The sequence below is a fragment of the Vipera berus genome, assembly GCF_964194415.1.
Source record: "Vipera berus genome assembly, chromosome: W".
NCBI lineage: Eukaryota > Metazoa > Chordata > Lepidosauria > Squamata > Viperidae > Vipera > Vipera berus.
The window spans coordinates 75,762,465-75,784,225 of NC_138210.1; the positions used below are offsets into that span (position 1 = coordinate 75,762,465).

At 56.9% G+C, this 21,761-nt stretch overlaps 1 protein-coding gene across 1 annotated transcript; it reads right to left on the reverse strand.

The window, feature by feature from the left end:
* Window positions 1-1,303: 1,303 nt before the first annotated feature.
* LOC308676715 (RNA-binding protein FXR2-like) lies at window positions 1,304-21,104 on the reverse strand. The gene is made up of 17 exons (XM_081342710.1): window positions 20,752-21,104; window positions 14,238-14,290; window positions 11,222-11,315; window positions 11,069-11,140; window positions 10,481-10,629; window positions 9,792-9,885; window positions 8,288-8,404; window positions 7,215-7,385; window positions 6,335-6,413; window positions 5,986-6,095; window positions 5,096-5,182; window positions 4,600-4,810; window positions 3,839-4,033; window positions 3,502-3,702; window positions 3,185-3,280; window positions 2,594-2,703; window positions 1,304-2,472 (listed from the first exon to the last, which is right to left on the reverse strand). The coding sequence occupies exons 1-17, from the start codon at window positions 20,800-20,802 to the stop codon at window positions 2,365-2,367; spliced, it is 1,998 nt and encodes a 665-aa protein (XP_081198836.1). The 5' UTR covers window positions 20,803-21,104; the 3' UTR covers window positions 1,304-2,364.
* Between the last annotated feature and the right edge of the window lie 657 nt (window positions 21,105-21,761).

A 21,761-nucleotide genomic window follows, 5' to 3' on the forward strand; every position in this document is an offset into this window, starting at 1 on the left:
ACAAGTTTACCACTTACTAACCCAGCTCCAAATTCCTTCAACCCAGTAAGGCCAAATATTTTTGACTTTCCTGGCAGCATTGATCTTCTCCTGGACATTCGAACCCTGACCCAATCTGGCACGTCTGAGCGCGCACCCTTATCTTCCTCTGAACGACGAAGCCCCCCACCCGAGAGGTTTCCCCAAAATTCCTCTCTCGGAAAGGGCTGGAGCTTCACCTGTTGGTCTTCCTTCCTCCTGCCCAAATATGCCACCGGGAGGAGGGCAGCCAAGCAGGCGAGGAGGGATTCCTATCTTGAGTCCCACCCAGATTGTGTGAATGACGTGAAGCCTGCTCCCCCCCTTTCTCCCAAGTGAGGGGCGGGCCCCCTTGAGGCTATGCAGTCCACCCCCACCCCTGCTCAAGCAGCTCCACCAAGGTGTTTCTCCAGCCTGTTTTCACAGGTCCATCAAGGGGAGCCCAGCTGTGCACACCCAGCCCTCCGTCCTGGCCTTTCCCGGTACGCAGCTTCAAGCGATAGCGGCCTTCCAGTATTTTTGGGGGGCTGCCCCAAAGAAGAGGAGGGGGGGTCCCCCCTGTTCTCCAAAGCGCCTGAGGGCAGAAGCAACAGATGGAAACTCATGGAGGAGAGAAGCAACCTGGAACTAAGGAGGAATTTCCTGACAGTGGGAACAATTAACCGGCGGAACTGCTTGCCACCAGAAGATGTGGGTGCTTCCATCACTGGAGGTATTTTAAGAGGACTGGATAGCCCTTTGTCTGAAATGGTGTAGGGCTTCCTGCCTGGGCAGGGGTTGGACTAGATGACCTCCAAGGCACCTCCCAACTTTATTATTAATAGCCAGGGGGGGGAGTCAAGAGGAGGACCTGGATTACATGAAGAGTGAGCCGGGGGTTGGACTAGAAGACCTCCAGGGTCCCTTCCGGATCTATTCTGATTGACTGAGGCGCTTTGCTGTAACTAAAGTCTCTTCCGAGGGACAAAAGGGGCTCTTGGCTTCTCAGGAGACCCTCCCCTTTAGGTACACCCCCCACCCAAAATGAAAAAAGAAATAAACCTGCTTTTTCTCCAGGCTAAAATGCCTTCATGCCCGTCTGCCACAGCGCAACGTTCCCCTCCCTCCCTCCCGGAAGACTCCGCTGGGCTTTGACCAGCCAGCAACCCTTTTAAACTGGAGGGGCTGGAGCCCCCACCCCAGCCCGGTGAGCCCCTTCCCCACAAGACGGACCCACCCACCCTCCCCTCCCCTCCTTGGACCCGACCGAAACGCCCCAGGAGCCGGGACAGAAGACAATAAAGAAGAGCTCGCTCGCTCTCGCTCTCACTCTCTCTTTTGGTTTCTTTCCCCCCCAAAGAGTTGGGTTTTTTTCTTTTTGTTTTTTTATTCTCTTTTTAAATACTGTACAGTGAAAAATAAATAGTCTCAACCGTCACAGATCAAGTCCTCCCCTTTTCCCCAGCCACAAACACACAAACTCCAGACCGCCGGGCCAGGGGGGGGCCCCAGCCGGCCGCTCTCCTCTTGCACAGTGTTCTCAGGAAAGGAAAAAGAAAAAAAAAGGGGGGGGGAAGGGGGGGAGGGCCAGGCTGCAGGCCGCTTGCCCCCCCCCCAATTCCTCCCCCTTCTCAGCTTGGACCCCCAGTGGTGGTGGGGTGGGAGGGGAGCGAGACCCTGACCTAGGCCTGAAGGCTCCCCCGGACAGGACCGAACTCCCGGCCCCTCGGTTTGACTTACTCGAAGAAGGGAAAATAAACAAAAAACAAAGCACTCCGCTTTTGTGTTTGTGTGTGTCTCTCTCTCTCTGTGTGTATGTGTGTGTGTTTGCGTTATCAGAAGGCACAGATTGCTTTCCCCTCCCCCTCAATTCCTTCCCCAGTTTGAATAGCCGGTTATTTATTTTTTCTCACATTAGTTTTGAAACCAAAAAAAAAGCCACTTTTAAAGTCACCAAAAAAACCGCCCCCCAGATGCACGAAAGTCATCGTATTTTCACCTACACCTCCGCCCCCCCTTCTGTCAGCACCTCTCGGGAGGGGGGTGACGAGCCCCCCCTTTACAGGCTAGGGGGCAGAGACAAAGGAGGAGGGGGGTTCGGACTGCCCTCTCTGGCCGCCATCGCCCAAGCTTAACCAGGATGCGTTTTAAGAGGTTTCCCATCTTTGGCAAGCTTTGAAATTACCTGGGGGGGGCAGGGGATGGTGGTTTGTTTGAAACCATGGTTCCCGTCCCTTTAACGAGATCGGTGTGTGGTGTTTATTTCGCTTCTCTTGAAGATGTTGTTGCAAGCAGGTGGAAAGTAGGGGTCGGAGAAGAGGAGGAAGAGGAGGAGGGCCCGATGGGCGGCCCTCGGGGGGGCCCCGCTTAGGACACCCCGTTGACCAGGGGGGCCACCTCCACCTCCGCCCCGGCCGTGGCGCTGTGCTCCCCGTTCTCTGAAGGGCCGTTGACCAACTTGCTGCTCGCCTCCGCCTGGAAGGAGAGGACAGGGCGGCTTTGGCCATGCTGGACTCTCGGCCTCAGACCCCCTCTCCGGAAACCGGGGGGCCTGGGACCCTCCTCCTCCTCCATCCCCCCCTCCGGACCCCCCTACCTTCGGCTTGGGCAGGCTGCCCTCGGCGGGGGCCTTCTCCTGGCTCTCTCTGCGGGGGGGCCCCTGGCGGCTCTGAGACTCGGCTCGGGAGATGTAATCTGCGACCGTCACTGTGGAGGAGAGGGAGGGAGGGGGGGCGTCAGGAGACCCCAGGGGGGTGCTTTCGACAGGGACCCCGGCCCCGTGCCCGGCTGGGCCCCCAGCAGTCGGAGGTCGTCCTTGGCTGGTGGCCACAACGGAGCCCGAAAATTTACACCGCTAAGCGAGACAGGTCGGGAGTTTTGCCCCATTTTGCGACCGTTCTTGCCACATCCGCTAAGTGAATCCCTGCAGTGGTTAAGTCAGTAACACGCTTCAGGGCACCCCCCCGGGGACTTTGCTCGTCACAAAAGGGGACCCCGCGACCGTCAGACGTACGAGTCACTTGCCAAGCGTCTGAACGTTGAACGCCTGACCGTGGGGAGGCTGCGACGGTCGTTAAGTGTGGAAAAACGACCCCAAGTCCCATTTTTGTGTGCTGCTGTTGCAGAACGCTCACTAAACGAACCGTTCTGAGTGTCGAGGACCACCCGTCATGCCGTGGGTTCTTACCCGGCTGGCGGTCCCGACTGATGGAGCTGTCCACGCGGTTGCCACGGTTACGGCGGCGTCTGCTTCGGTTGCGTCTCTGCGGCTTCGACTCCTCCTCTGGTGCGGAAGAAGAAAAGGGGAGGGGGGTCTTCAGAGGGAGGGGAGGCGTCGCGCTTCTCCCGCGTGGCGCACGTGGAAAGAGGACGGGTATCCCCTGGGAGCCATGGGGAGAGGGGGGGGGACACCTAAAGAAGAGCCCCATGTGCAGAAGGCCAGCCGGCTGCTTTCCTCCTCCCCCGAGGGGGTGTGTGGGGACGAGGCGCCCCCTCCCCGCTCACCCGTGCCGTTCTCGTTGACGGAGGTGCTGTCGGACTCCAGAGCCCCGTCCATCACGGTGGTGTCTTCGTCGGTGCGACGACGTCGCGAGCGGCGTCGGCGGTTGCTGAGCGGCTGGGACTCGCTGGCATCAGTGTCCGCGGCCTGCTCTGCCTCGGTGTTCTCCAGCAGGCTGTAGGGGTTGCTGTCCGGGTCCCTCAAGACTGCGGAGAGGAAGGGCCGGTTGGCAGGCAAGCCCCCCCTCTGGCTGTGGGGCAGGCAGATTCCTCCAGACCCCCAACCACCACCCCCCGACCAGCCGCCCCCTCCAGGACGGCCTCTTCTGCCCCCGGGCTGTACCTGAGCTGATGGAGGAGGTGCTGTGCTTGCCGCCACCCCCACGGGGGGCTGGAGCGGGCCCCCGGCCCCGCCCTGCCCCGGGCCGCCGCCGTCCGTCCTCCAGGCGAGGGTCCCGGTCGCCAGGGGGCGGGCCCTCGTAGTCCTCCCTCTTCTCCGACTCCGTCTCGGAGGCGTTGGAGGCGTCCGAGTTGGTGGCTGGGGTGGGAGAAGGGAAGGAAATGGGGGTCCCAGCTCCCACACAGGGCTCCAGAGGATTATTATTTATTATTATTATTTATTAAATTTTTATACCGCCCTTCTCCCGAAGGACTCAGGGCGGTGAACAGGGCATATCTTAAAAGTACAAAAGTTAAAAAAGAATTAAATTATTGCCCACAATAAAAACAATAAAAAATATATATAAATATTAAAACCCTAAGTGATTCCCCATCAGGCCAGGCCAGCTTGTTCAAATAAATGGGTCTTTAACCCGCGCCAGAAGGAGCGGAGATCCGGTGCCATCCGGAGCTCAACCGGCAGCTGGTTCCACAAAGCCGGAGCGCCCACAGAGAAGGCCCTCCCCCTGGGGGCCATCAGACGACATTCCCTGACCGGTGGCACCCTGAGGAGGCCCTCTCTGTGGGAACGCACGGGGCAGAGGGGAGTCGACGCCGGCAGCAGGTGGTCCCCGAGGTATTCCGGGCCCATGCCATGTAAGGACTTAAAAACCATCACTAAGACCTGGATCCCCCCCCCCGCTGCCGCACGCTGCCCGAACTCACCATAGCCGGGATTGGGGCCCCTGCGCCCGCGCCCACGCCCGCCGTAGCTGCCGCCGTAAGTCCGGGTGCTGTGCACGGAGGAGGTGCTCTCGTCCGTGGTGTAGCCCCCCCGCTCTTTCTCCGGGCGGCCGGAGAGGGGCCGGAAGCCCAGGCCGATCTGCCGCAGCTGCTCGTCGATCTGCAGCCTCTCCAGGCGCAGCTGCTCCACTTCCTGTCGGGGGGGGGAGGGAGAGGGAGGAGGAAGAGGAGGGCTGGGGAAGGGCTGCCACCAGGTGCTCCCAGTGTGTGTCGGGGGGGGGCAAGGCACCTGAGGACGGGGGGGGGGGCAGAGGGAAGGCCCAGAGAAAAACACCCTGGCCCCCGAGAACTGGGCCATGGGGGTGGAGTGCTGCTCGTCCAGCATCCTCCCTCCGGGCCAGGCAGCATTTCCCTCCTGCTCTGGGCTGGTCAGGGTGTGTGTGTGTGTGTGTGTGTGTGTGTGTGTGTGTCTCCTTACCTGGAGGTAGGAGAGGTGGTACTCCAGCAGGGCCTGGGCGTTGCTGATGTTCTCCCGCGTGCCCACGAAGATGAAGGGGACCATGCCCTGCAGGGGGAGGGAGGGAGGGAGAGGCTGACCAGGCCCGCTCAGCCCCAGGACCGGGGGTCTCGGCGGGGGTCCCAGCGAGGCCGCCTCGTTTGAGGAGGAAAAAGCCCGTGCAGGTGGGCGACAGGGGAAGGGGAGGGGAAGCCCAGAGGGGGACGGGGGTTCAGGGGCCGGCAAAGCAACCGGGCGTCCTCGCACCCGCAACCCAAGAAGCAGACCCACGTTGAAAGGAGAGAAGCCGGGCCCCCGGGGTGGGAGACCCCTCCAGGGCCCGGATGGACGCAGGCGGGAAGGAGGGGCAGAAATGGCCCCGGGGTCCTCGGGGCTCTCCCTGTTGGGTGGTCCCCTTGCGGGCCAAGTAGGTAACGCCGTCGGTGCTCGGAGGGAGGGACGTTTGCAGACTGGGAGGGAGGGGAGGGGAGGGCAATGACAACTGTGGGGTCCTTGGGGGTCTCTGAGCTGGGTGGCTTTCTGGTGGACATTTCATGACCCAGCTACGCAACATCATCGGTGCCAGAAGGGAGGGGGCTGGCAGAGAGGAGGGGGAGGGCCGTGGGGTCCTTGGGGCTCCCCCGGCTGGCCGGACTCCTTCCAGGCCTTTCGTGGGCCAAGGAGGGGACGTCCTCAGCGCGCTCATCGCGACGGTGTCGCCTCGCTGAGCCACGGAAGGGCTGCAAGCGCCGGGAACCCCCCCAGTCCCGCCCTGAGCCAAAAAAAGCTTCCTCAGAGACTCCCCCTTCCGAACGGGGTCCAAGGGAAGCGGGGGGGGAGGGGCGGCCAGGCTGATGCCCCCACGGACGCACCTCCTCCCGGGGATTCTTCTTGTCGTTGTCCCCTTCCACCCGCACTCGGACCACGCCGGACTTGTCCACGATCTCCTGGATGACCTTCCCGTTCTTGCCGATCACTTTTCCTGCCGGGAGGGAGGAAGCGGTGCTGAGTCTCCTCTGCGCCCCTAAGGCCAGGGGTCCCCCCCCAGGCCCCTTTAAGGCTTCTGGACTTCAACTCCCAGACACCCCCACAGCCGGCATCGGGGGGGGGGCGCCCCTAAGAGGCCCCGAGTGGCCAGCTGGTGCTGTCAATCAAGCCGCCCAGGGCAAAGTAAATATATTTGGGGGAGGAGCGAGGGAGAGGGGGCCCAGCCTCACTCACCGACCAGATTCCGGGGCACCTGCACCGAATCCTCCGAAAACTCCAGGAAGCTCCTGGCCTGCTTGCAGGCTTCGGGGGTCTGAGGGCAAAAGGGAAGGCCACAGACTCGGTCTTACGACGCCAAGTGCCATGGACGCGCCCCGTGCGGGATGGGCACCCCAGTGTGGCCGGTCCAGAAGCCGCTCGTCCCGGGGAGCCTTGTGCAGCCCAGCCCCTCCCTCCCTCCCCTCCCCCCCTCTGACCCAGGAGCAGACAGGCAAAGACGGACAGGCTGTCTTCGGCTTCCCGGCGCTCATTTAGCGACCGTTCAAAGTTCCAACAGCGCCCCAAAAGGGCACTTATGGTCCACGGACTCATGGTTACGGCCGTGGCTGTGTGTGCGTCTGTGTCACGTGATCCCCTTTGGCGACCTCCTGACGAACAAAGTCAAAGCGGGGAAGCCGGGCTCACTCTAACGACCGTGCCGCTAACTTTACAACCGCGGCGATTCACTTTAACAACGGTGGCTAGAAAAAAGGCGTAAAACGGGGCAAAGGTTCGCTTCGCTAATGTCTGGCTCGGCCAAGGAAAATTTGGGCTCCACTCTGGTCGTATCATCCTAGTCTTTTGTTTTTTTTTTAAAAGAAAAACCTCTTTTAAGGCCGAAGCCGCCGTGGAAGGTCAGCCCCAAATGTGGCTTCTCGGGGTGTTTTTGACCTTGGCTGCCCCAAATGGCCCTCAGGGGCCACTCCTGGTTGTTTGACGCCACCCCGGCACGGATCTCCTGGTGCTGGAGTGGGCGAGGGAGAGCAGCCGGGCCCTGCTCGCTGGGAGAGGGGGCCAAAGGGCCCGACTGCCCCCCATAAACACACCCCCCACACCCCGGGAGCGGGCTCCTCACCTCCCCGTAGATGCGAAAGGTGCAGGTCCCCTCGTCCAGCTCGATGGCCGTGACGCCCGGCACTTTGCGGGCCTGCTGGATGTTGGCGCCGTGGGTGCCGATGGCCAGGCCCATCAGGTCCTCCCGCACCGTGAACTCCTCCTGGAAGGCCGAGGCCAGCTGCTTGCTCGTCTGGAGGAGGGAGGGCTCGGATGGGTAACCGGGGGGGGGGGGCGGCCTTCCAAGTGGCCTGAAGACCCCCCACCCCTCCCTTCCCTTCCCCTCCCTCCTTCAGCATCTCGGAGGGACTGGATCAAAAGACGGGGGAGGGCTCCCGTGATTACACCACTGGCCAAAAGTGTGGAAACCTTTTGGGACGAGTGTATTTTTGAGGTTTGATGGGTAATAACCCCACTTTTCTTTTCTTTTTTTGGAGCAGCGCCATAAAACTATATATCAGTGGAAAGAGAACTTAATCCGGAATGTAACACAACAAAGTTTGTTCGATTATCTGCACTGCGTTCTATGGAAAGCTACAGCCAACTAGCCAGAAAAAGGAAGCGCCACTTGCTTCGGTTGACGTATCCGGGGGAGCTTTCCTTCCCCCGATCGTAGCCAATTGGGCGTCATCTTCCTTTGGCAAGGGGCCAACCAGATCACAGGAGGATCCGGTGATTTGCTGTGGCGGATTGAAGCCGAGAGGAAGGAGGCTCGTCAGTGACTTCTGGGATCGCTATCGAGCGGGATGGGGTTGTTTTTGTTTTTCTCGCGTTCTTTCACTTTGCGACCTTGTGCAACGTAATAAAATTGAAGCAACGGTGCAAGAGAGTTGACTGGCCGCCCAGAAAGCGATGCAAAATAGGATCGTTAAGCGAACGAGGCTACGGCTATAAAGAAATTGGAAGAAAAACGGGTGGGAACTTAACCAGAGGTGGCATTTCCAACCGTACACTTTTCTCAAAATTTCCACAGTTTTGGCCACTGCTGTAGATATGAAGCAGGATTCGGGGTCTGGCTGGCGTAGAAATAGAGGCGCTTCCGAGGCTTCAGGCCAAGGGACAGACACACACACACACACACACACACACACAGACCTCCAGGTGCTTGTTGGCCTCCTCGTTGCGAGACATCAGCATGAGCTTCGTTCGGATGCTGCGCAGGTGCATGTCGCCCAGCAGAGACGCCCTCTTGACGGTGGAGTCGTTCGTGGACTGGAGAGAGAAGTTGGGGGGTGGGGGGGGGAGCCAGAGAGAGAAAAAAAAACCCCGATCTGGTCAAAAAAGGCAGCTCCACCCAAGGATCTCTCTGTGATCCTGGCTGGCTCTCTTATCTAACGGGGCCAGAGGGAAAAGGTAACCGGATGGATGAAGTGCGTAAAAGCGCCAGCTGAGTTCGAGAGAGCGTGCGGTTTGGGGGGAAAAAAATAAACTTTACGTTCCACATATTTAACCCGAGATGCTAACTTAAATGCTAACTAGACGCTTCAAGGAGAGGACCAACCTAGAACTAAGGAGACGTTTCCTGGCAATCAGAACAGTTAACCGGTGGAATCAAAAGAAGTGACGGACGGGAACGGATCGAGGAGAGAAGCAACCTGGAATTAAGGGGAAGCTTCCCGACAGGGAGGACAATTAGCCAGTGGAACAGCTGGCCACCAGAAGGTGTGGGTGCTCCATCACTGGAGGTTTTTAAGAAGGGACTGGACAGCCACTTGTCTCAAATCGTATAAAATCTCCTGCTTGAGCAGGGGGCTGGACTGGAAGACCTCCGAGGTCTCTTCCAACTACGCTGTTCTATTATTTTGATGCCGAAAGACAATCCAGGATGTTCTCGGTGCAAATTCCCTCGTGAATTTGGAGAAAATGCACGTCGCTCACAAAGAGCAGCCGAGCTGAGCAGGCGATCTCCAAGTTTAACAGCCTTTCCAGAGATGGCCACTAGAGGGCAGCCAAGAACCACACCAGAGGAATCCTTGACTCACAACTATTTGCCGACTGACCATCCCAAGTTACCATGGCGCTGAAAAAAGTGACATGAATCACGCTTGCGACGGCAGCGGAACCCCGTGGTCAAAATTTGGGGGCTTGGCATGTATTCGTGGGCGACGGCAGCATCCCAGGGTCGTGTGACCCGCCCATCGGGACCGTCCCAGCCGCTCTCTGACTGGCAAGATCAATAGGGGAAGCTGGATTTGCTTAACGAGAGCATGGTTCACTTAACAACCAGGGGAAAAAAGTCACAAAATTGGCCGTTGATTCACTTAACAACCACTCTGCTTGGGAATGGAAATTCCGGGCCCCATTCGTGGTCGTAAGCCGAGGACTACCTGGCCTTGGGTTTCTTATAGAACGAGGTGATACCACATCCTTACTCTCTGTACTGACGATACTCCAACCCAGGGGTGGGGAAGCTGGACTTATGTCTCGTGGACTTCAACTCCCAGAATTCCTCAGCCAGCCATGCTGGCTCAGGAATTCTGAGAGCTGAAGTCCACGAGTCCTAAAAGAGGCAAGGTTCCCCACCACTGCCCCAGCCTGTCTGTTGAGACACACACACACACAAAACAGAGACATCCCCCACCCAAGGGCAGCTTCTTACAAGGATGATGAGTTCGCTGCTCGTGCTACTTAGGAAGATGCAGTTTGCACCCACGGCCTTCTTGAACTCCTTGTGCACGTTTTCGTTGGAACAGCTGTGTGGTGGAAAGGGAAGGCGTTAGCACAATCGACACGTTGGAAGCAGCAGCAGCAGCAACAGCTGAGGCTACCTGAGGAGGACTACCCAACCATGGCCACTTGAAGACCGGTATCCTTCAACTCTCAGACTTCCCCAGCCAACTATTTTTTCCCCATTTTGCTGTAGTCAAGATATATTACGTCTACCGCATTCCCATGGTCTATAAAGAAAATTATTTATCTATTAAGAAAGTTGCCAAAAAACCGGTGAAAGGTAGTCTATAGCCACATCTATCCTTGTCCTAACCATGCTGAATGTTGTCAAAACCCTTGCTGACCGGGGAATTCTGGGAGCTGAAGTCCACAAGTTTTAAAGTGGCCAAGGTTGGAACCCCCTGTTCTAAAGCCCGGGAGCCCACGTGGGAGGAAGTGTGCTGCCACTAGCCAAGGTCTGTGGGGTCCGCCCTCCTCTTTCCCACTTTCCTTCCTGAGAAAGAATCAACAGCTGGGGGGTTCTCTGCAAGTCCCAGCAGAGCCCCACGTTTCAGGTCGAGGGCTGCAAAGCGCAAAAAGCCCAGGTTCGGACACGCAACGCCCGCCAAGGACACTCACGCCTCCTTGAGGTCTTCTGGGACTGCAATTGTGAATTTGAAGAAGCTGCATTTGGTGGCCACTTTGCTGGGGTTGACGGGCCGCAATCGCTCCAAGGTGACAATTTCGTTGTAGATGGCATCGCAAGCCGCGTATTCTATGACGTAAAACTGCAAGAGAAGGCAAGGCTGGAGAGAAGGCAGGGGAGGGAGGGAGGGAGGGAGGGGCAGAGCCAGAGGCCGCACTCCAAAAGGAGATGAGGTACAAGAAATCACATAGGAGCTGTGGGAGGGAGGGGAGGGAAGGAAGGAAGGAAGGAAGGAAGGAAGGAAGGAAGGAAGGAAGGAAGGAAGGAAGGAAGGAAGGAAGGAAGGAGATGGGAAGAAGGAAGGAAGGAAGAAAGAAAGAAAGAGGGAAGGGAAGGAGGGAGGGAAGGGAGAGAGATGGAGAGAGAATTGGGAGAGAGAGAGATGGAGAGTTGGAGGGAGAGACAGACACAGAGAGAGAGATGGAGGGAGAGAAAGAGATGGAGAGACAGACACACAGAGAGAGAGATGGAGAGAAAGAGAGAGAAAGGGAGAGGGGGGGGGCTGCTGTCCCAAGACTTACATCTCCTTTCATCATCCGGACTCTGGCCAGCCACCAGCCGCAGGGTTCATGCTCGTTCGCCCGGGAATAAACCTGAAGACACGAGACGCGTTGGAGCCAAGCCAGCCCCCCCCGCCCGGCCCTCCCCCCCCAGCTCTGAAATAGCCACCTCACCTCCACCTCGTCCCCTTCGGAGATTTCTTTGCTGTAGTCGGTGGGAGGGGGCAGCCGGACGTCCCCAAAGGGGATCTGCCGTTCCGGTTGCCAGCTAGGAAAAAGACAGGAGCCCGGCATTAAACATCGGCCAGATCCCGGATCGGAGAGAGCCCTTCAGAAGGGGAATCCAGTCAGAAGGAGAGCGTGTTCCAGACAGCCCTTTGCCCCAGAATGGTGTAGGGTCTCCTGCCCGAGCGGGGGCTGGACTAGAAGACCTCCAAGGTCCCTTCCAACTACTATTATTACTATTATTACAGAAGGGGACACTTGTTCTCCCTGGCTCCCCAGATCATCTGGAGGGAACAAACCACCATTTGCCACGGAGGTTTCTTTCAGCGGGGCCCAGAAACCCAAACTCCACCTTCGGGAGTCTGAAAGCCATTCCCAAAAGAGCAGGGGTGGAGGAGAAACGGCAGGCAAGTGGAAGCCGGAGCAACATTGGCACCGGGCGGGCCGGCCAAAGGGTGAGGCCAGGCGGGGCTTCGGTGATTCAAAGCCTGCCTTCTTCGGCCCCCTCCCCGAGGACAGCTGTTCCCGGACCCCCCCTGGAGCCGGCAGCCCTGGGAACTGGCCGTGGTGCTGCAGGGCTGCCTGGCTAGCCAGCATTTCTAGCGCCTCCCCCAACCCGGAGAAAGGAGGGCGGGCAGGCAGACGGCAGCTGGCCGAGACACAGAAGTGGCCGTTCTGGGGCAGAGCCCCTCTGCTGTTCCCTGTGGGGGGGGGGGGAAGCAGCCTGGGGTGAGCCCCCCAAGCGGGGGGAGCAGAGGCCGGAGAACAGACAACGTGGCCAGCGAAGGATACGGGGGCTCAGCCACGAATTCGGAGCATCGTCCCGCTTAGCTCAACACGCACACAGAGTCCACCCACCCTCCTTTGTACAAATGCAGGATTTGCTTGGAGAGAATCACAGAAGAACAGAGCCGGAAGGGGGCCGAGAGGTCTTCTAGTCCAACCCCCCGCTCAAGCAGGAGAGCCTAGACCAGGGTGTCTTCCAACTTGGCCACTTTTAAGACCGGTGGACTTCAACTCCCAGAATTCCCCAGCCAGCATACTCAATGTGGCCCTGCTTACTCTCTTATAATCCCTTCCTCTCCAATCTCTCCGCTTTAAGGGATGGGGGGGGGGGGGAAACGGGCATGGCTGGCTGAGGAATTCTGGGAGTTGAAGTCCACAAGCCTTAAAGTGGCCAAGTTGGAAGAGCCTGGGCCTTGACCATTCCAGACAAGTGGCTGTCCGGTCTCTTCTTTAAAAGCCTCCATTGATGGAGCACCCACAACCTCTGGTGTCAAGCAGTTCCCCTGGCTAATCGTCCTCCCTGTCAGGAACTTTCTGCTCCGTTCCAGATTCTAGGAATGTCCAAGGCTGCCCCCTCTTCCTCCTGGGGTCTCGGCGTGTGACCCTCTGAGACCAGCTCCTCACGTTGACTGCCAGGACGCAGCTTGGGGACTGACACTCATCCTGCAAAGACTCAGGAGATGCACAGTACCGAGTCTCATCACAGGGGGTCCTTGACTCACAACAGCACTTAGTGACTGAAAGAAAGGGACCTGCGACCCATTTCCCATGTTTACAACCACTGCAGCATCCCACATTTACGACGGCTGCGGTGTCCCAGAGGGGTCACGTGACACACACACCCCGTTTGCAACTCTCTGACGAGCAGAGCCAAGGGCGGGGGGGAAGACAGATACGCTGAACGACCGCGGGGCAAACTTACCCACTGCCGTGGTTCTGTTAATGACTGTGGCGAGGAAGGTCGTAAAATGGGGCAAAACTCACTTCACGGGGGCCTCGCTTAGCTACGGAAATTTGGGGCTGAGTCGTGGCCTTAATTTGGGGACCACCTATAACCTCTGCTCCCTCGGAGAAGGCAAAGCCATTTTCACTAGCCTGGAGCTGCTGAGAGTTCCCAGAAATGGAAGGGGGGGGGCCTTCACGGTCAAGACCAGCTTTCCCCAGATGGATCTGGGGCTCAGGAAGATCCAGTGCCGGGAATCTTGTCTGGTTGAAGACATTACTTTTAATAATTAGTAATATACCATTACTTTTTAATAATTTTTAATTTTTGTACCTTGTTTTTTTTATGTATTGCCCTGTTCACCGCCCTGAGTCCTTTGGGAGAAGGGCGGTATACAAATTAAATTAATAAATAAATAATAAATTATTCCGCTCAGGGCTGATAGCCGTGCTATGATTGTATATTACGCAGCACCAACGTAACCTATCCAATACCCGCTAGAAAATAGAATTATTTACATCTGTCCGCAGTGAGGTTGTAGCTCTGTTTTTATAATATATACTTTCGATGTGACTTTTCTCTCTCTGGTTTTACCCATTTCTTCTGCCCTAAACAGAGCTGCCTTCGGCGAGACAGGCGGAGACTTGATAGAAATAAGGCCAAAAAACCCGGAAGCAGCGTAGAAGTTGCAACGCAAGATTTCAAAATGAAAACAAGATAAAAGGAGCGAGGCGTAAAGGCCTCGGGAAGCCGGGCGTCTTGTCAACAAGCACGCTGTCACCAAGGAGGGAAGATTTCCAGTGTGAACTGGTTGGCCTCAGTTTTCCGAAAGGGCCCACCAGTTGACATTAAATATAAGGGGACCAGGCCAGAGGAAGCAAAGGACCGGCTGAAAACCTGGGTTAGCGTCCACGTTAAGACACACTGCCAAAGCAAATACTCCATCATTGTGCTTTCACAACGAATTGGCGTTATCAACTTGCTGTGATTCACAGAGTGAATCGAAGAACTGGATCCCTTCCGCACGTTTTGTGAGCCCGCCAGGAACACAATCCTTTTCAACAGCCCAGGGACCCCTGAAACGCTCAGCTGTCTCCAAAAGGGCTCCGAGTCGCCACGGCCAAAGCTAGCCGCTAAAAGGACAGGGGGTCTGCCACGCCCCCCCCGCCAGCTCTTTTCCATCTTTCTAGGACAAGAGGCAATGTGGGAGGGGGGAGGAGGTGTCAAGGCACTCACTTGTTCTCGAAGGATATTGTGACCGAATCTTCATGCACATCTTTAACGAAACCCTGCAAGGGGAAGAAAAAAAAAGACAAGAAGTGTTACTGCCCTTTAACGCGCTCAGTCAGTCTTAAGCGCAGTGCAGGGCTCGCCGGGCTGGGCCGAGGGAAGTCGGGGCACCCAGGAATCAAGGCTGAGGGAATCAAGGCTTGGTGTAAATCAAGTTCTAGAGTCACTGGTGTGTGTGCATCCGCGGGTGAGAGAGATGGAGAGAAAGAGATGGGAGAGAGAGAGAGAGAGATGGAAAGATAAAGAGATGGGGAGATGGAGAGAGAGATGGGGAGAGAAAGAGAGATGGAGAGAGAAAGAGTTGGGGAGAGGGAGAGAGATGGAAAGATAAAGAGATGGGGAGATGGAGAGAGAGAGATGGGGAGAGAGAGAGATGGAGAGAGAAAGAGATAGATTGAGAGAGAGATGGAGAGAGAAAGAGTTGGGGAGAGGGAGAGATGGGGAGAGAGACAGATGGAGAGAGACAGAGAAGGAGATGGGGAGAGACAGACAGACATGGGGAGAGAGAGAGACAGAGATATCGGTAGCGAGACAGAGAGAGAGATGGAGAGAGACAGAGAAGGAGATGGGGAGAGAGATATGGAGACACACACACACACACACACACACACACACACACACACACACAGAGAGAGAGAGAGAGAGAGAGAGAGACTCATAAGCAACATTTCAGCCAACCACGATTTGCAAAAAATTACTCTCTGGAGCAGTGAGAGGTAAACAGCAGACAACTTTTACAAATGTGATGAAATTAGGAGTGTAAACCACGTTGCGTGATCTGCTCGATTCTTAGCAAGACCCCCACCAAACCAGAGCTTGCCTGGGGTGGGGTCCCACCCCCAGGCGCCGGCCACTTTAGGGTCTGCGTTCAGGACCCTTCTGTTCCAGAGGCTCCCAACTCAGGGGGCTTTGAAACATTCAGCTGGAATCGCCAGCTCCCTAAGCCACTGGACAACGAGCCGAGTCTGCCAGGCATGCAAAAGTCCCGGGGGCTGTCTGGGTACCCCTGCCCACCCCCAAGTCCCGGGCTAAGTGGGAACAAGCAATGCTTGGAGGTTTCCACATCAGCCTGAGTTGGGCTGATCTTCTCACCCGCCTGTATCTTGTTACAGGTATTAATTCTGAGACGTCCGTTCTGGCCACACCGTCCGAGAGAGGGAAGGGGGCTTAGGGGAACCCCTCCCCACCCCCAAATCAGAGCTAGGTCCTGGCTTCTTTCGATCTGTTTATTGGGGATTGCTTTTCTTCCACTTTCCCAAAGGTGTGGGGCAGCCAACTCCTCAATTGCCCAGTTTATACCATCCAAGCCGCAATGTGAGATTCACCCCTCAAAACCTGAGAACTTTGCGGCGGGGGGGGGGGGAGGAGGAAATACAGGCTCAGTGAAGAAATCCTGACCGGAAAGTATGATTAAATTAGTTCATTGCCCATCTTTGAAGAAACATTACAGGCTGGGATGGGCATAAAGGCCGGGCAGAAACTTAATCTGACGCTGTGATCTGATAAAGGGCAAAATAATCTGGATTCCTCTGAATTCTTTGCAGTCCGAAAAGGAGCATTTATAACCAGCTAGCCCTGATGATGTTCCCTAGTTGGGTCGTGAAACGTCTGCAAGAAAACCATTAAGCTCAGAGAGCACCAGGGACCCCACAGCACCACTCCTCCTCCGCTCCTTCGTCCTCCTCCTCCCCCCCTCTGCGCCTTCCTCCTCCTCCTCCTCTCCATAACCCACCCACCCCCCACTTCCAGCACTAGTTTGGGTAATGAAACCTCTGCAAGAAAACCACGGAACTCAGAGACCACCAAGCACCCCCCCACCCCAGTTCTCCACTCCCCAAACCCTCCCCTCCCTTCTAGCACTGATGACGTTACCACCTAGCTGGAACGTCTGCAAGGAGACCACCAGGCTCAGAGACCACCAAGGACCGCCCCCCCAGCCCCAAGTTCAACCCTGAGCTACAAAGATTCTCGTTTACTGGATGCCAACTTTTTGCAAGCACTCCAGATTCCCCTTCTTCGCCCACAGCCCCCGCCGGAGGGGCACCGGCTATTAACAAAGATGGGTGAGAAGAAAGGCAATCGTGGATTGATCCTCGAGGGACGGGATAGCGTGCCCTGAACGTGGACTGTGCCGAAAGCAAAACAGCCTGCATGCTCAAAGGGTGACAGAAGAAAAACAGGTGCTTAGGAGGGAGGGGGGTGAGGGGGGGGGACTGCTCTGCCAGCTGCCCAGTTGCACTGGGGGGGGGCAGCTATACCACCTTCCTTGCTCCAGAAGCTGGTTTACAACTGCCAGGGCTTTGTCGACAGGCAATGTCACCGCACCAGCTAACGAAAGCTAAAGCAATGTTTCCCATCGAAAGGCGAGTGGACTTCGATTCCTAGGATTCCCCAGCCAGCAAGGAATTCTGGGAGTTGAAGTCCGCTACTCTCTGAGCAAGAGGAAGACAGATCTGGTCACCTCGGAAGCCAGTTCCTGGGTGGCAATGCTGGCTAGAAGAGGGTTTATCCCCAGCGTTCAGTCTCCCTAGCTACTTGAATATGGAGGCTATGGAGCCTAAAATGTATAAAGCAGAGTTGCTGGAACTGGGGATGTCTAGTTTAATGAAGAGAAGGACCAGGGGGAGATAGGGTAGCTGAGGGCTGCCCCAAAGAAGAGGGAGTCAAGCTATTCTCCAAAGCACCTGAAGGCAGGACAAGAAGCAACGGATGGAGACTAACCAAGGAGAGAAGCAACCTGGAACTAAGGAGGAACTTCCTGACAGTCAGAACAATTAACCAGTGGAACTCCTTGCCTCCAGAAGTGGTGAATGCTCCAACACTGGAGGTTTTTAAGAAGAGACTGGACAGCCACTTGTCTGGAATGGTTGAGGGTCTCCTGCCTGAGCAGGCGGTTGGACTAGGTGACCTCCAAGGTCCCTTCCAACTCTTGATTCTGTAAGTCTCACAAAAGCAGGCCCGAGCTATCTCTTCTGCGCTCACTTCCCTGACGGCGCTGAAGGAAGCGACTTGGAACCCCTTTTTCACACGACCGTTGCGGCACCCCCAGGGTCACGCAGTCAAAATTCACACGCTTGGCAACTGGCTCATAGTTACGACGGGCGCAGCGTCCCGGGATCCCCTTTTGCGACCTTCTGGCAAGCAAAGTCAAGGGGGGAAAGACAGTTTCACTAAATGACCGTGTCATTAACTCAACAACTTCGGCAAGAAAAGTCGCAAAATGGGGGGGGGGAGTTAACTATTAACACCTGTCTTGCTTAGCAGCGGAAATTTTGGGCTCGATTGTGGCCGTAAGCCGAGGACTGCCCGCCTCTGCCTGAGACAACCGGCTCTTCTTCCCCATCAAAGACCACCCTGTGGATTTAGTCTGGACGAGTTAACCAGCTCCCCTTGTTCACCCTCCGAGGAGTATTTATATCTTCTGCGCTCCTTTACCTGTGCACTGGAACAGGCGGCCGGCCAAAAATAAAGCTGCTCTGTGCCCTCCTCCTTCTCCCACTCCGGTGACCCCCTCATTAGAGTTCCAAGGAGCCTCTTCCTTAGGTTTCAGCTTCACTTGCAACATGACACTACAACCGGCCGTTCCTCAGGGCCGCGTGCCGGAGTATTAAAAGTTTTTTGCCCCCGTTTTCGTGGAAGGCCACACCTGCAAAGCTTTTCACGAAGGGGAAGGACATTCCCCGAGGACTGGCTCCTACAGGACAAGCTGGATGGGGGAAAAGTATTTCAAACCGAGTAGCTTGGTCACAACGGGCCTCGTTAAGTGGCGGGACGTAACTTCGGATGTAAAGGCATCGTTGCTAGCAGCAAACTTCAAAAGTCTTCCTGATGGCTGGGCTGCCCCTTCCGTAGACCCTCAGCCCGGGGTGGGGGGGTGGGGGGTTTCAGCTGCTTTTTCTAGCCAAGGTAAGAGTCTTAGCTCCACTCTCAGGAGACAGCCATTTGCCACCAAAGGCGAGAGGCGTTTCCCCAACATTTAGTGGCTTCCTACCAAGACTCTACAAGGGTGCCAAGTCATCGCTGTCCTGGGCATCAGGCAGCTGCCGGTCGTCCACTGGGCAGATGTAAGACACAGCCCCGAGAAGGACCTGCTATTGGAGCTGGTCCCCGGCAATCTAGCCAAGGGCTACTTGGATCGCTCCCAACTGCAGCTGACAAAGCAGATTTCCTGACTAGACAAATTCTTCCTCTTTTTCTTTCTGGGAAACGAAACACTGACTCCTTATTCACACACACAGAGCTCTCAGCCACAAACCCCAATGGCTGGGTCCACGCAAGGGAAGTTAGCTTAACATGTTGGCCCCGACCTAAGGCAGCCTCAGAGGATGCGAAACAAATGTCAGGAAAAGACAGGGAGAGTCGATTGGTGGGTGATTAAGCACCCTTTTAGACTGGGGCTGGAACCAGTTAGCAAATTCCCCAATAAAATGATGACGTGTGCTGATGGGGGAAGAGAAAGCACGCGACTGTCACAGAACTAGTTCATAAGGCTACCGTTATTCCACAGAACATCGGTTGGATAATGAATTTCCCGTGGATTTCAGCTCATCAGCTCTGTTGTAAGCCCCTCTGGAGTGCCTATTAGGAAGAACCACAGATTCTAAACGTATCGCAGAAATGAGGACCTGGAAGAACCTTTAGTGTGCCAAGACACAGCTTTCAAATCACAAAGGCTAATAATTTTAGTTTTGTCAGCATTCTTGGACAACGGGAAAGAATGGGAAACCTCATATCTTAGTGCAATGTGTGATCCAGACAGGTAGAGAAGATCATGCGCAAGGCACACAATGCTACAAAAGCTTATTTAAAAAATCATGCTAGGATCAACACCGCTGCCAGTCATGTAGATTTTAAGTTGCCGTGTTGTCTGAATATGGCAGAATGGCTTCTTCTATCCAGAATAAGCTGCCATGCCACAAATAGATGACCTAGGATTGAAGCTGAGGGTCTTCTGAATCCAGTAAAAGTGGCTTCTTAAAAATATTTTTTTCCCAGTTCAAGTTGCTCAAAGGGAGTCTTTTGAGGACATGTGAGGACTGCCCGATTGCTGGTAAAAAATATTGCGATATGGCAAACTTATGACTTTAAAAATAACTTACTTGATAAAGATGCCATAGCACAGCACATACAAACGGGCTGAAAATAACCTGCTCCGCTCAGAGAGCCAAGGATTAGGCCTCAAAGATTTCTGCCTTTGATTTGTGGCCATCTCCATGTCAAACACGGGCTGGCGTGACTCCATCTTGAGGTGGGATGTCTAAAATTAGCAAAATACACAATCCCACCACCACCACCCTTTAAAAAAAAAAGCTAGGTTATGTTACTTGAGTGTGGAACCAGGAACTGTACTAAACGTATTTCTCTTCTATACAGACCAAACAAAGGCCCACATTGCACATTCTAGGTACCTGCTCCCTCATTTGGATATACATGTACACACTCCCCAATATCATTCCTGCATGTCTGATGGCAGTGCTGTGCAGCTATTACAACAGAACAGTGTTAAATCCAGCAATTTATCGTTCTCCTACATCTAGAAAAAGACTTGGAGCCTTCCTCCCACCGAAGAGGGAAAACAGTCTAAAACTGGCAGCCACAAATACGGAGCTGTCCAACATACTGGACTTTCCTAAGAGACCTCGCATAGCTTGTTTCTCCAGCCGAAGGTAGAGAAAGAACATGGTTAAAAACTTGTGTTTCTACCCCCGGTTTACAACTATAGTTAAGCTACAGTTGGCTCACTGAAGCCCAGAGGGAAAAATGCTCTAATTTTCAGGAAAGCGGAAACCCCGAGGCCTGGAAGGGGGCAGAGTCTCCTTTCGGAGGGACTGGCATTTCGCTTGGCAGGGAGGGAAAGGCCACTTGCTCCCGTCTCTAGCGGGATCCCTTACCGGCCATAAATCAGGCCGCTCAGGTAGGTGGAAGGCTGCAGAAGAGGAGGGCAGGCTTCCAGTTTCAAAACTGGGGGTTCACCCACCCGCTCCCCCCCCTATTAAATGAAAAATCGAGGCAGCTTCCCTAACAAAGGGAGGAAGGTGGTTTTGGGGGCCTTCCTTGCCCCTAAATCGCCCCCCTCCCCCTGGCACCAGCCAGGCTTTTCTCCTTACAAGGCAGGAGGGGCCTTTCGGGGGGGGGCGGTTGGGGAGGGCAGGACTCCCCCCGCCCACCTGGAGGGGCATCTGCCCCTGCCAATCAAAGCCCAAAGGGATAGAGTTTCCCCGGGGGGAGGGGAGGGGGCGCTCCAGGCCACGGGGGGGGAAGGGAGGGAGGGGAGCCACGTGGGGGGCGGCTCCCCTTCCTTTCACGGGGGGGGGCAAAAGGGGCCGGGGGGGGTGGAGGAGGGTCTCGCCCGGCCTGCTTCTCTCCCGCCACGCCCCCGCCCGGCTCTCCCCGGGGACGGGGCCCCGCCCTCCGGTCGCCATGGCGACCCCTCCTTCTCCTCCCCCCCCCGCCGCCTCACCTTGTAGAAGGCCCCGTTGGAGCCCCGCACCTCCACGGCCAGGCCCTCCATGGGCCCCGCGGCGGAGGCGGCCGCCAAGGGCGAGGGTTGGGCCGCCGTCCCCGCCGCCGCCGGCGGGATGGGGGCGGGGCGGGCCCCGGCCTCCTCCGGCTCGGCCACCGTGACCGGCCTGGCTCGGCCCGCTCAGGCGCTCTCCTCGCCGCCCCGGCCTCTCGCGCTGGGCTCCCCGCAGCCGCCGCGGAAGGGAGGGAGGCAGGCGGGCGGGCAGGCAGGAAGGGAGGCGGACGGCCGAGAAGGAGCGAGCGAGGCCTCCCCTCACGGAGCGCGCGCCCTCCCACCCGGGCCGTGCGTGCCGTGCGTGCGCGCTTGCGCCTGCGCCGGCCCGACGCTCCGCCTCCCCCGCGCGAGCCCGGCCACGCCCACTCCGCCCGTCGCGCCAATGCGCGGCGCTGCTGGCGGCAGGCGGCTCGGCCAATCGGCCGCGGCTGGGCCAATCGCGAGGAGGGGCGCGGGGCGGGGAGGGGGGCGCAGGCCACGCCTCCCTCCCTCTTCGGCCTAGCTCTCGTTTCCCTGCACGCTCCTCCTCCGCCGCCGCGGCCAATGGGGAAGGAAAGGCGGGGTGTTTCCCTCCCCCCCCACCCTCGGGCGCAGGCGCAGTACCCGTTCCGAGCGTTGCCCAACGCCGCCCGACGGGGTTCCCCTTTAAGTTCCACTCGCGTTGGCCAATGACGACTCGGCCTTCATCCCTGGCGCCCAATCGTAGGATGGATCGGCCGCCCCGCCTCCTCCACACGCCTCTTGCGACGCCCTCGCCGCGCCATTGGCCGGTCGGGTTTTTTTTAAATTCCTGCTGCCTTGGCGAAGGGAAGCGGATGTCAGCCAATGGGGAGGCAGGCGCGGATTCACCCTGTGCGCCCGTTGGGTGGAACTCCGAGGGGGGCGGGATGCGGGAAGAGCCCAGTCGGCGGCACGTGGCCGTCCTCCGCGGCCCCTCTTGGTGCCCGGTTGCA